We start from the raw sequence: 15,162 nt of genomic DNA, 5'->3' as shown, positions 1-15,162 counted from the left end.
AAACTTTTAAACAAAAATATAAATTAAAAAACAAAACACGAAAATGGGCCTCATTAGCTGCAATCATTTAAATTTTGCCCCTCCCACTTACACCCCCGTATCATGACCCAGGTGAGTAAGAAAAAGTTTTAGTATGCCATTTTGTAAGTTACGACTAAACCTATCGATCGGCATTTAACTCGATCTGATCGGACAGTCATAGCAAATTGTCCATATTAGCTGTATATATTGCTAGTCGCCTTTCGCACCGATCGATTCCCCTTAGTTTCTGAGATTGATGAAACAAAATATCTTAAATTTTAACTTATATCAAAGATCGACTTTCTTGAGTAACCTTAGTATCCTAAGTTAAAAGCGTCACTTCTATAATTTTTGTGATTGATAAGACACAATTCAATGAGTGTAGCTGGATCAAATTTATAATATCAATTTATATTGATAATATTGTTTTGTGGAGAGATTAGCTTTGTTAGTATAACCTCTGACATTAAATTGCTTAAGCCTGATATTAATGTTATTTTCTTGTCTATATTGATTTGCTTTGTTAAAAAAAATGATCTCAGGAATTATCTACTTATAAGAAGCCAATAAACAGAAGTTTTTATGACTTATTTAAATGAATTTTTTTTTGCTAACAACAAATGTGAATTGCTGATAAGTTCTAACAACTTTGGCAGCTGTTTGTGTATTTCATTAACTCGACTAAGCCATAGAAAGTTCTTCTTGAATACTCTATAAATATATTTATTTAATTCTCTATAAAAGCCCTATTGGCTAATGGCAAATTAGAAATTCTTTTGGCGTTGCAGCGGTGGCCTTTGTAGGAGGCACGTGTCGCCAACAACAACGACAACAACAATAACGATGACAGCAGCTGCAGCTCGGCTGTTGCCAAGTGAGACGTCATCGACAACGTTGTTTGTTGTGCACGTTGTTGTTCTTGACAGGAAGCGCCACTGCGCCAAAGCCAAAAAAGAAATTAAAGGAAAATAAATAAGAGAAGAGGAAAAAAACGAGGCAAGATCTATGACAAAAAGATGCGCTAACAAGAAATTAAGAAGGACTTCGGGATAGTTAGAAGAATGCGTAAACTAATCTCAAAAGTGTGCCCCAGGAAAGGACAACAGGACAACACCAGGCAAAGGCAAACACAGCCTACATCCGGTGAAAAAAAGAAAGAAATTTAAATGAAGAAACGAGACCAACAAAATAAAAAAGACGAGACATATGCCAGAGATATCAAATTTATATAAAAAATATATAAATGCTTAGAGGGAGTGAGAGAGGGGGAAAGAGAGAGAAAGAGTGTATATCTCACCTGTCGTGTCCATGTAAACAATTAATGTGGCAAAGACGAACGCAAACGATAGTAGGCACAATATACCCGGCAATAGTTGGCGATACGGCGATGGGCTAAGACGCGGATCAAGTTTCTTGCTCTTGCAGGCCGCTGCTGATGAGGAGGAGGTGGCGCCACAGACCGCTGTTGCAGCACCATGATGATGATGGTGATGATGATGATGATGATGCTGTTGCTTCAGATGATGCTGATGTTTCTGATGTGGCTGGTGATGTGTTGTTGTTGCTGTTGCTGCTGCTGCTGCTGCTGCTGACTGCTTGTGGCAACAATGCGGATGGCTGTGCTGCGGTTGCAGTTGCAGCTGCAACGGGGCATGTCGCGTGGGCGTCGATAACGGCGATGAGACGGTGCTGGCCGATGGTGAGCTAATCACACTGCTCAAATCACTCATCGAACCTGTTAATGTTGCTGCCGTTGCTGAAGTTGCTGCTGCTGTTGTTCCTGTTGCTACTGCAACTAAACCTCCGCCTCTGTCCAGCTGCTGATGTGGCATTTGGCGACGCTTGTGGCGCAGCTGTACATGATCTGTCTCATCGTAGCCGGTGTCTTTGGTTTGTTCTTGTTGCTGTTGCTGTCTCACAATTTGCTTGCCAAAATTGACATCGTCCACATCCTCGCACTCGATGTCATCATCATCATCCACGGCCGCCAAATTTGTCCGCACTGGTTGCGTTTTCCGTGTGCTCAACTCGCCACTTGCCCCCGCTCCCGCTCCCATTCCTAATCCCGCATCCATTCCCGCTCCCAATGCTGCTTTTAATCCCGTTGTGCTTGTGCTTGTTATTGCGGCAGCTGTTGCTGTTTCTCTTTTTGCAGTTGCTGGTGCTGCTGCCGTTGATGCTGCATGCCCCGCACAGCTCCTGCTCAGTGTGTACTTTTTGGGCGTGGCCTTCCGCCTGCTGCTGCTGCTGTTGTTGTTGTTGTGGTTTTTGCTATTGTTGGAGCTGCTCGGCGCTGCCAGCTGCTCAGCGGCCAGCGCTGGATGCGCCGAATACACTTGCTGTGACATGGTTGCTATCCAATGTTCCTCACGGTGAGAGTGAACTCCTGTATCTCCTTGATGCAGTTGCTCCTCCTGTGGCTGCTGCTGCTCTTGCTGCTAATGCCACGTCTTCTGCATCCTGACAACTACAACTGCAAGAAAAGATACCGAGAAATCAAATTAGTTTCACGTGCGTATACGAATGGTATTTGAAATGCCTTTAATTCGACTAAAAAATACCCTGTAATAATCGTTGGTTTGTAATTAAAATTTTAAATGCCCAAAAATATTTAATTTAATTTAAAATAAAATAATTAACATTTTTTTTGTGATATAAATTTAATTCGAAGAATACATAAACCCATATAAAATACCCACAAGCCAACTAAGTGATACCCTGCAATAATCAATAAGAATAAAAATGTATAATAGTTATAGTTAATAATAATAATTGCTTTTATTTGAACGTAATTCATTATAATTTATTTTATAAAAATTACAAAGTAATGGTTATTTGATTATATTGTAATTTTCATCAATGATAATGATTAGTTTTGAGTGATTTTATAAAAATCTAAAAGTATGATATCTTATCATTCATATATTTTTTTTTTTTTTTTTCAAAATAAAAATGATTTTTATTTTGCAATTTTGTTGCATGTCTTTATAAAAGGAACCGAAATAATTAAATTTATTTTCTTCAAAAATATATAGTTCTGAGATATAATATTTCATCATCCATTCATTATCATTATGCTACTACTAATTTACTTCACCCTAAAAATGCAGGGTATAAAAACTAATTTCGTAAAGTGCATTGAACTGAATCCAAAAGTGAGCTCTGAGATCTTTGAGCCTGACAGTCAGCTCAGCATCCTTCGTGTACACTACAGAGCATGTGTGTGTCTGTGAGTGTGCATGAGTTTTTGTTAGTGTGTGTGTGCCTTTGGTCTTTGGTAATCTTTTGTTTGCTGTCTGGCTGTCTGAACTCATTTGCTGTTTTATGAATAGGCAAAAATACATTCCCAAAACGAGAAACGTCAGAGGAAAAAAATTAAGAAACCCAGCAGCAGAAGAATACGAGAAACTGAAAAAAAAAATCCACAAGAGCCCAAGAGCAAAAGTCGCCGGCCATGGCTCAAAAGAAATTGAATACAAACTGCACCACCTGTCAAAAATCGAGCGACTGCCGCCAGACGGTGGAAGGAACAGCAGCTCAAGACTTAAAGTAGTTGAGCGCTATAGAGAGCAAGAGAGATAGAGAGAGAGAGAGCAGACGAGAGAGGCAGCAAGAGCGGGGAAGAATGAGAACTGAGACGAAGCGAGGCGATTGCTAAAGAATTTCAACAACAACGCGCGGTATTTTGTGAACCAAATTAAAAAAGACACAGAGCCAGAGCAGAGAGAGGGATAGAGAGGTGGAGGAAGATAGAGAGGTTGAGGAAGACAGAGGGAGAGGAGGACAGAGAGGGGGGAAGAGACAGTGACTGAAGCAGGGGCATTGCAGCGAGGCATGAGAATTATAAATGGAAAACATTGACGCGCACAAGGGGGCAACTTGGACGGAGGGGCAGTCGAGGAGTTGTTGGAGGAGGCTAAAGTTGTTCGAGGAGGAGCAGGAGGAGGCAGTCGCTAAAGTGCTGCCAGTTGTTGTTACTCGCTACTCGTACTCGCACTCCGTACTCAGAGTACTCGATACTCGGTACTTGCTGCGCCTGCGCAACAGACAACAAAACACACACACTCAAAGTGAGTGCGAGCAAGACACGAGACGCTTGGTAAAAACGAGAAGACGAATCGAGTTCATCAACTGGCAGCAGATGTTTTTCCAATGTTTGGGCGGCTGTTGCTGCTGCTGTTGCTGCCTGATTCTTCTACTTCATTTTTTTTATATTCAGCTCTCTGTTGTTCTGCTGTTATTCATTGTTGTTGTCTGCTTCTCTTTTTTTTTTTTTTTTTTTTTTGCTTTATGAACCATAACGTCTTCTGCTCTTGGCTGTTTGTTGGCTCCTTTGGAGGGTCTTGCTAAGGGCAAGGCTGACCGTCGTCATCGTTTTCAGCCCGCCAGCCATTCGAGCATTCATTTGACCATTAAGCGTGTGCTGGACTTTTGGCCAAGAGTTCCCAGTTTCCTGATCTCCACTCAATACCCAAAGGCAGCCCCTAAGCGTATCCATGTTTTATAAATGTTTTGATTTGCTTGCTTGGAATTTATTGAAACATATCCACAAAACCCTTTGCAGACCTGTGATTAAATGCAATGTTGCGACTGCTGCAGCATCTTTTAATGATACTCTTCTCCTTCTCCCCTCTCTCTTCGCTCTTTGAAACGATATGGTTCTCGGAATGCGCTAACTCTGAATGAATGCAATATATTTAGTCAGACCATCATACCATCTTATAAGCAATTCATGCAAGTTGTTATTCAAGTCTCTCTTTATATTTTTTCTCTCTTTGTTTCCCTATCCTCTATCTCTCTCTCTCTGTCTCAATTAATGTAATCAGAGCCGCGTCTTACACATCAATAAACTTCGATATATGCGTCTGTTATTAAGCCTTAATGGCTTAATTGCATGTGCAGTAATTGTTTCAGATTTGATAAATCTTTTTGGAACATTGTTGTAAAATAAAAATTAAAATAAATTTAAAAAATTTATATTTTTTGTAAGGATTTTCCCTGCTCAAACGCCTACCTTTATTAAAGACAACTATAAAAATATTAAAAAGGAATATTTAATATTAAAACCTAAGTAATATATTACAAATATTTGGATTACAATTTAAGATTTTAGCCTCCGTAACTCTTTATAGCCGTTACTTAAAAAATAAGTAAAGGGATATACTGCGTTGAACTGGAAGGAATCATATCCGACCCTATAAAGTATATATATTCTTGATCAGCATCAACAGCCGAGTCGATTCTCGGGCGACAAATAATATTTGTCAAATATTAATAAAGTTGAATTTACTCAAAGCAAACCATTAAAATTTTGTTTAAATTGAGTTCCCTGCTGGGTCGGCAAACTTTAATTACCGCGTATTTTTTATAACTTCATAGCTGCATAATTTCGAACCAAATAATATACATTGTAGACCCAATCTGAATTGCTTTAATTAGCGCATAAAAGCAGACAACATTATTCGTGCTAAATCACATGGTTAATTAAGAATTTAAATTAATTACTTATTATTAAGTTCATGTTATTTATAAGCTCGTAGCGATCAAAACACTGAACTTTCCCTTTTTAAAAATTCAAATCACTAATGGGTAAATCACCAACATCTCCAAAAATAAAAACAAAGCAATTGTTTACATTATTTTTTTTGTTTTCTTTTTTTTTGGTGCAATTATTGGGAATGGTCTGATGAAAATGCATTAATTGTGTGGCGCAAGTTACATTTACACGTTTTAAATTTTCGATTTTTTTTATACGTTTTTGATTGAGGAAAAAAAACGATTTAATGGGCTTTTAATTTAGTAATTAGTTTGTCTGCATTCGATTTGTTTAAGAGAGATCACAGACAATAAAATCCATGTTGAAGTTGAAGAAAAAAGTATCTGTGTATCTCATGGATACCACATAGATGGTACAACAAAAGAGCGGCACAAAATACGGCGTGTGATTTACGGTCATGTCGCACAGCGCATAAAATCGATCGATTAAAACTCAAGAGATTCTTGCTATATATGCGTGTGTGTGTGCGTCTTGTGTTTTTGTATCTGTGGCGTCGCTTTTATTGAAGTTTATTTTTTATTCTATTTTTTTCTGCTTTTATTGTCTGCTGAATGTCTGGTGAAAATTGTGCGACATGCGAAAGAGATTTGGTGACAACGGCGCCACCTCAAAAAACAGTAGAAGAGCAATAAGAGGATGATTTATAAAGGCAATTGAAAGTGATAAGCAACAGCTAAGGATGTTACCTCAAAGCAGGCATAGAATATGGATATTGAGTGTTACAGAAAATATGTATAAAAGTTAAGAAACCTTTTATATTTTTTTTTTTTTGTTTATAAGCAAGACTACAGTAAGGGGTTCATTATAAAATAAATAAATAAATAATGCTTAAGAATATCTTAAGATTCTTATATTTAAACAGTTTCAGATTATACAACTAATTGAATGCCATAGAAATTTGGTCACAAAACAAGGATGTATTAAGGGTATGCAGAGTAACAGAACAGCTAAAACCACAAAAAAAAAAAATAATACTTGAGGAAATTTCTATAATACAACTCAGAAAACTTCTGTGTTAAAAGATCCATTGATTGTTTTATCATCTCTATGGTAGAAGCGTTATAGTACGACATATTTTGCGCCCTGACTTCCAAGAATTCGCTAACCAAGCAAGAAAACAGTCAACAGGGTGGCAGGTTAGCATGCAGGGGGAGAAAAGCGGGGGAGAAATGCGGGGAAGAAAAGGGAGTAAGGTATCAAGCAGGGAGAGCGACCAACATGTTGTCGAGTTGTGGATAGAACTGGCCAACATACCACAACAATGTTTTGCGGTTAATGATCGTGCGACGACCAACGTTTCAAATGTAACAAAAAAAAAGAGCAAAAACCATAGGCAGGGAAGGGGGGAGGAAGAGATTGCGAGTGAGTGAGACAGGTAGAGAAGTTAGAGGAACGGCACAAGACATTTTGATAAACATTTACAAACGCACTGAAGCAGAAAGCAGAAACTTCATAGCCACATCCCAAACAACAACGACACGAGGTAACCGCCAAGTCCAAGAAAAACAAAAACACCAACAACAACAACGAAAAAGACGATGACAGGCAGCCCAGTAAGAAAAAAGAGCAGAAGAAGAAAAAGAAGTCTGGCAGTAGAATATGCTACGCTTTTAACCATATGGTTTAGTTAAACAACAACAACAACAACAGCAGCAACTCGACACACAGTGGTAACAACAAAGTGGCAGACAATAAAAATGCAATTCTGAAAAACCTACAACCAACGACAACAGCAACAGCAACAGCAACAACAACAACATCAGCCACAACAACAACTGTGCAACAACTATCGGGTATGAAACGTTGCTTGGAATTTTTCTGCTACGTTTTCTTCACTTGCTTGTAAAACGGGGGCCCCATTGGGTGATGTTGTATGTTGATTATTGTAGCATGGTCTGAGTTGCAAAATGCGAGGGCTGTTTGTATAGTAAATTTATAAAACATATGAAAAACAGAGATATATAAGGTTGTCATTAAATTAACAAGCTTTTGTTTAATCTCTAAGTTTTTAATTTTGTTTTGTAAATAAACCACGAAGATTTTCTTTGATGTTCATTCCACATTTCCACTTCTCTTCGCAAGGATAAGTAACAGAAATAATGGTGATCTTAAAAGATCTTTATGAATATGAAAGCAAGATCTTTTAAGCAAAGATCGAAGATCAGGGAGCCTTATGAAGCTGAACTTTTAAAGTTTAAAAAAATAAAAAATTTAAAAGTTTAGTTAGATCTTATTTTGAAATCTACCTTGATTCATATTCAAAAATTAGATATAGAACTCTACATAAAATTTTCATCGTTAAAAATTTCCATAGCTTAATTCTATTTCTTGATATATGATGAATAGCGAGATATATCATAGAAGGACGTTTTCTTTTCCGACAATTTACTGAACTCACCACGCTGCTGACCATTCACTACTTAAAAAGCTGTTGAAATTTACCGATTGTGGCAATTATTTAGTAGACACATTTGTACTCGTACTCGTACTTGACCCTCAGCTCCGTTTTCCCCTACGAAACCCAACGACCCAAACGAATGTGCTAATGAAAAAATTGCACCCAAAGGTAAGTTAAGAAGGCATTTCGGAAATTTATTGGTAAAGAAAAAAAATAACGAATAAAGAATAAAATAAGACCAAAAAAACTAAGTACAAGTGAAATGTGTAGCATATGCTGTCTGCAGTTGCAACAGGGAACAGAGACACAGGGCAACAAGGGAATAGGAAAACTGGTAGGTACCTCACCTCTGTGTGGTCGTTAAGGAGGTGACTACAACAACAGCAGCAGCAGTGTCGTCGTCATCGTCTTCTTCTTTTAGCTTAACTGCCTTGTTTATCAGAGCGTCGTCGCGTCGTTTAATTGTTTGTGCTGTAGGCGACGCCTCGCTTTTGTAGGAGTTGCAACACAAGAGTGCAACACACCAACAGAAGAAGAAGAAACAAAACACAGTTATTTTAGTAAAATTAGCACGAGTAACTGGCGATTTGCCAGAATTGCCACCATGACAGAATCTAGGGTAACCTCCTTCACATTCACATTCACTTGAAACTCGGCAAATTGCAAATGTGTCTACGGCTGCGCTGCTATTTTATTGCCTTTGCATGTTGGCAATTTATTACCCAAAAATAAAAAAGTGGATAAGGAAAAAGAATGGGCAACAGGAAGAAATAGAGTAGGGCGGCATTAAGACTAGGCATATATATACCGCCAGTTGACGTAGTTCCCGACTCGACAGCTGGCGTGTGCCCAAAAAAAACAGGGAAAAGGGACTAGAAAACCGCGAAACCGGGACCTTAAGACATAGCCTTTCTGGCAGACTGTAAATGAAAATTTCCATATTTTTATCCTGTTGCTAGGTTGCACTTTGCATGCGACAATTGCCCAGTCATTTTTTATTTGACTTGCCATTTTTCACCTCCTGCCTCATTTTTCATTTGGAACCTCAAACCACTACATCAAATCGGTAAGGTTCGCTTATCTTAATGAGAAGTTGACGTGCTTGCATGCCAATTCTACGGTGAATCCAAACATTTGCCGCATATTTAAAAACAAAATGGCGCAGATGGGTTACAATTTTATGGCCAAATGCACATAATTGTGGGTGGGCTCCAAGTCAATAAAAAAAATGTTGCCAGTCAATTTGCAAATTGAGTCATAAAGATTTTTGTTTCTGCATTTTGACGCATATTGCAAGAAGTTTGTTTCGGTAATGGGACTTCTTTTTCATACAATTAGTTTAAGAAGCATGAAATAATTAGCTGTAACTTGTGTAAGCACTAAAGCAAGGAAAGCATAAAAGTCGTAAAATTAATGTATTCATAATTAAATTGTTACCATTCGCATTAGCATTTAAATATTTCAGCATTTAAAAGTAATAATTTTTTATGTTTGCTACTTTTTAATATGTTGCAACGCTGCTGGATAATTTAATTAAAGTGTGTTATTTACATACATCTCTTGGTGTAATAAGTATAGTACATGCATTGACATGAATCAAAACATTACATTGACATTACAGAGAGAAAAATTGAAACAACAAAAAAAAACATTAAATACTCGTATCAGATTGAAAAAAATAGAATTCATTAATTGAACTTTATAACTTCATAAATAATAAAAATACAAATTTTAAAAATTTCATGATTTATTTTAATACTTTTTTAATAGCTTATGTAATTTTTTTATAAAAATCCAAATAATTCAGTCTAGTTAATTTATGCATGTAATTTCGATAATAGCTGTATTTTTTTGTATCTATCTCGTCTTTATCATTAAGCTAATGCATTGCTGTGGAAACATGTTATATTCGATCAGCAATTACGCAACTTGCCTAAGCTCTTGGCATGCTGTGCAATTAAATTGTAATATTCCACTGGTAACATTGTTGAAATGACTTCCATGGAAAAAGAACGTTATATTAATTTTACCACCCAGCATAACAGACAGAAGCAGAACAAGCAGCAGCAAGAGCTAAACCAACTACAACAACAACAACAACAGCATAAATCACGTACCATTGACGTGACTGCAGTCAAGCAAAGCTCAATGAAGCTGGTCACACAGCAGCCGTAGCAGCAGAAAAGGCAGCGACAGAAGAAAGAATGAACGAGTCAAGAGAGACGCGTAATGAGCAACACGCACAAAATGAATAGAAATGGAAATGGATCAAGAGCAGCAGCGAAATGCAACAGATATACCAAAGGAGAGTGGAGAGAGGAGAGAGAGAAGAGAGGAGAGAACAACAACTGCACAGGTCAAGCAGGTACAAATGCAACAAGCGTTCGTTCGCTTGCCTGATTAGAAAGAGTGCAATGTGCGTGTCCGTTGCTCTCTCACGCACACACACACACACACACACATGTGCGCCCTCTCTCTTTGCAAGTGCGTGTGCATGCAGTGAGTATTGTGTGAGGGTGTGTATGTGTTAGCTAGCGAGTTCTACTTGTTGAAAACATAAACAATATTTGATGGCTGCGCTGTTTGACTGCGGCGTCAGCGTCGTTGTCGGCTGCTTCTTGTGTGTCTACACATGCATGACGGATGAAAGAGCAAAAGAGTGCGAGATATGTGGAACCATAAGGCAAAGCAATGAGCCAACATAATAGTTCACTTAATCAGGATTCAGCAGATTTACCGACGACGGCACATTTATCAAAAAGGCAGCATCAGGCATACAGACAGAAAGAGAGAGAGAGAGAGAGAGAGAGAGAGGGACAAAGAGAACGAGAGGGAGAGAAAGAACGAGATGGAGATACAAAATTAACCTGGCTAGATAATAGACAAATTGTTGCTTTTCAAGAGCGTAAGCATGTTTCCCTCTATATAGCTATTTAGTAGTCCGTTTTGCCGCTGATAAGCAGCACCAGCAGCAACAACAAAAACAACAACGACGACAACAACAGCCACAACAACGACGACAACAACAGCCACAACAACAGCAGCAGCAGCAACAACAACATCAGGCAATAGTTTGAGGGCTAAGTGCATGCGGGCGGACGATTGTACGGGCTGTCCATTTAGGCAGGTGAAAAATGAAAATTGAGATTATGCTAAAGACGAAGAGGAAGAAGCAGATGAGGAATGGAAACTCAGACTCCTCCGACTTGTACTCAAACACATGTCGGTGTTATTTCTGAACAAACGGAAGAAGATTGTTGCTTTATGCATGAATGAGTATGAGTACGAGAAACCAGGGAGGAAACTCAAGTGAAAAATTTTACATCAGGATGAGGATGTGTTTTTCTTTTTCTATGCACCATGCATATGTTTTTGTGTGCAACACGTTCACGTGGCACAACCACTGTTGTCAGATTTCACTATGACATTTCGTTTTTCCTTCAATTTCCCATTTTTTCCTAGAGTTTTAGCCGGGATTGCTCAAGTTGCGCCCAAAGCAAGGAATTCATTTGAAAATTGTTGGAAATTCAGAGTAAAATCGTCTTGAAAAGATCAAATAAGAAGTTTGGCAACGCCGCTTACAGCTGCTCCTTTTTTGATTTTTATCTGTACATTTATTTTTTAATAACTTCTTGAAATTGATTTGCCTTTGAATTTTAATTTTATAATTTTTTTAAAAAAGATTAGAGTTCAATTTGCTGTTTTTTAATATTTAAGCTATGCGCATTTTCACAGAAAGGTTCACCAGGACCAAAAAATTAAAAGTCATCAAAACATTTTTTTTAACTTTTTGTATTATATAGAAATGTTCAAATTTTATTAAATTAAGAAGTACACGTCGTTTCTTAGATGCATTGACGAGAATCCAAGCTCTAAAGTTAATGGTCGTGATTTGTTCAGCTTTGTTAATTTCTAAGAGCATCTTAACTTAAAAATTAAGTTTTCTAAAATAATAATGTAGATTAACTCTTGTCGCAAACAATTTTATTGAAGCAAGAACTAACGACAAAAAATGATTTAGAGGAAAAGAAATTGCAATCAACTGTAAAAATTTGATTTATTTTTAATGATATTTCTATGTAACGTCACGTCATCGAAAAAGTTTTTTAATTTCTTTACATCTTCGCTGAGAGTTACAGAGTTAAGTACGACAAAGTAAATATAATTAACTATTGGGTCATAAAATAGATAATTAAGTTTTTATTTAATTTCAAGAAAGTGTAACGTTTCGTCAAATTTTTGTTTTATATGGGCATTTCCATCGAGGCCAAAATCTTAAAATTGATCAAAAAACCAAATCTTGCGAAATTTTTTTAAATATATTTATATTATAAATTTTAGTTTTCTTTATTTTCGACCGTTTTCTTAAAAATTGTCTTTCAACATGGAGTGCATGTAGTATTTTAACGTTTTTTTGATGAAATCAGTCTTTCATCATCAAAAAACTAATCAGCATGCAAGAAAACACTTTAATTCTGATTAAATAGTTTGTTAATTACTAAAAAAGTTAATATATATTAATTTAGGCATACATTAATTCGCAATACAATGCTGGAGAATTTTATGTAACGTGGCGTCATGTAACGAAACGTGACATACTAAGGCTAATTCAAAGTCATGGAAAATTAACTGACATTATTAAAAATGATATTAAAAAAAGTTTTATGCGAATAATCTTGCCCATTTCGCAGAGCTTTTCGTTTTTCAATCCCAACTCAAAACCAACTTCAATTTTTGGAACGTAACGTCATCGCCTATTTTTGCCTATATCTTTTAATCGGAAAGGTCAATTGATTTCATCTTTTTTATTTATCGCTACTCAGATATAAAGAAATTTTTTCAAATTTTTACCTTTTTCATGTTTTTTGTCAAATTTTGGCATACGAATCTAACGTAACGGGGCTGTGGAAATTCCCATATGTACCCTATTTAACTCCCACATAACAGGTATTTTAAGCTCATCCCCCTTTAAAATATGCAACCCCACGCTCAATAACTTTAGCTGTAACTTGTACGCCATTTTGAATGTAAGTTGGCCCGCATCGCATAATTCGTTAAAGCGCCAAGAAACGCAAGTTTGCAACATAACAAATGGCAATAAATGTCAGAAAGAAGTCTGAGAAGTCGTCCTTCGTCCACGTCGTTGGGAGTCCGTGTCAATAAATCGAAATATAAACTCAATTTACAAAATTGAAATTGAAGCAGAGGGTTAAACGATGACAATGCACATGGCGCACCTGCACCTTCCATATGTCCTGCCCTTGTGATCTGGAGTCCTGGTCACTGCCTGGTTTATGGTCTGTTCAAGTTCATTTACAACATTTTTTTTTTTTGGGGGGGTAAGTTTAATGTGCAAATCAGTGTGAGGGTTGGAACGCTTTGGCAATGGAACACACGAAAACTAAAGTTAAGAGAAGGTGTGTGACCTTTTTGTCGTCATTTTTTATTCCTCTTCTTTATTTAATGTTGAACGTTGACGTGTGCGAAACATTAAGACAACAAAAGCAACAACAACATCAACGGAAACAACAACAATCATGATTGCGAAATTCGCATAAAAGTCTGAGAAAGTCAAACGGTTTTACGAACGGATTACAAAAGAGCGCCCCGAATGTCTAAAACTGTCGGTTACCCTGTAAAATGGGGAAAAGGAAATGTTTGTCTATGGGACAGTATCAAAGAGGATAAATGGATTTTTAAATTGAACTAGGGATATAGAACGCAATAATTTAAAATGCTTCTAGGTAGAATTTTTCGGTATAATAATAAACTAGTCAAGGAATTATGTAAAAAATATATAAATTTATCTTATTTTGTTTCATTTATAGAATTTTTGTTTCTTATAGAATTTCGAAGAGTTGGCTTTTCTTAAAGAGGGTAACTAGAAAGTTGATCATTTCTGTGTAAAATTTGTTACGTTTTTGCAACCATTTTGTTGGATTTAACCCTTTCCCACCATCATGATGAGCAAATCCTTGGCACGTGCGTTCCCTTTAGCTCGGGTCAAGTTGTGGCGTGGGCGTAATTAGTGGTTAGTATAAGGTTTATATATGTATATATACCGATATATACTACATATATGCAGTGGTTGGCTCAACCAGGTCGTGTCTGCCACCGGGCGGCACCTTAATTTGCCGAAATAATTGTGCTGCCCTGTGGCGTACGTTGACGATGATGATTTTGTTTATCAATTGTCGTGGCATGCCACACACACCAAAATGTTGTTGTTGCTTTAAGCGCATTGAACCCGAAACTGTAACCAACTGCTTCTCCTGTTGCAAACAGAGCGAATGTTGTGTTGTGTGTGTAGCCAAGCGGCGCATGTGCAGCCGCTTGTTGCAGGAAGCCAACAAATTACACAACAAACACATCGTCATCGTCATCATCCTCTAACCTCCATCCTCATTCTCATTCTCATCCTCAGGTGCTAGACAAATGATTGAGCTGCCGTAATTTAGTTCAACTGCCAGCCATGACACATTTTTTATGGGATGCCTTTTCTGGAGCGCAACGTGCCTCAAATCTACCCCTATCCCCACCAATTCTAATTAAAAAGCTTACAAAATGGCGGCGCAAGTTTTAATTGATTCAACTGTACTAACGGAATATTCTCAAGCACTCTCGACTATATTCTCTTAACTGCTTTAAACTATTTTCCACACCTCGAACTATTTTTTCTGCTTCTTTATTCTTCTTTAATTTCAGCATGATTTAAATGTCACTTTGTGCTTTGTCATTGTCATTGTCGTATTATATGATTTGAGTGTTTTATTTTTTATTTTCTTTATCTCTAGAAACTTGATTTCCCCGCGCCCTTACACTCCCCCTCCACACTCAGCCAACTATCACTTCTTATCCATCTTGGGAGGTTGTAAAAGTGTTGTTGTTGCCAACGCTAAGAAGAAAAGAAGAAGAAAATAAAAAAAAGCTGAGAAAACTTTTGCGCTGTCTTTTTTTACTGCTTCTTCCGATGTGGCCTTTTACATGACACACACACACACCTTTACTTGTTGTTGTTGTTTTGGTTCTGTTTCTGATTTTGTTTTTGCAGCTACATAAAAAAAACAAATTCTTTGGCTTTGACTTGTCGTCCCTCGGTTGAGAAGTTTTGTGGTCTAGAAAACGAAAGAAAAAAATCTTGTAACCACAATAAGTTTAAATTTCAAAGGCAACTTTGATTCTTTCT

The 15,162-nt window shown here is 37.2% G+C and overlaps 1 protein-coding gene across 2 annotated transcripts in view; it reads right to left on the bottom strand.

The window, feature by feature from the left end:
* LOC117794510 (protein Star) overlaps positions 1–15,162 on the bottom strand; it is a 31,827-nt gene that overhangs the window by 10,123 nt on the left and 6,542 nt on the right. For both annotated transcript variants that reach the window (XM_034635147.1, XM_034635146.1), the window contains one exon: positions 1,319–2,494. In XM_034635147.1, coding sequence (XP_034491038.1) covers positions 1,319–2,369 — 1,051 coding nt within the window. In that variant the 5' untranslated portion in view covers positions 2,370–2,494. The remainder of the gene's footprint in view (positions 1–1,318; positions 2,495–15,162) is intronic.

Source organism: Drosophila innubila (genome assembly GCF_004354385.1).
Source record: "Drosophila innubila isolate TH190305 chromosome 2L unlocalized genomic scaffold, UK_Dinn_1.0 4_B_2L, whole genome shotgun sequence".
NCBI classification, from domain to species: domain Eukaryota; kingdom Metazoa; phylum Arthropoda; class Insecta; order Diptera; family Drosophilidae; genus Drosophila; species Drosophila innubila.
The sequence above is the reverse complement of the archived record's forward strand: the minus strand, read 5'-3'. Positions and strand labels throughout refer to the sequence as shown.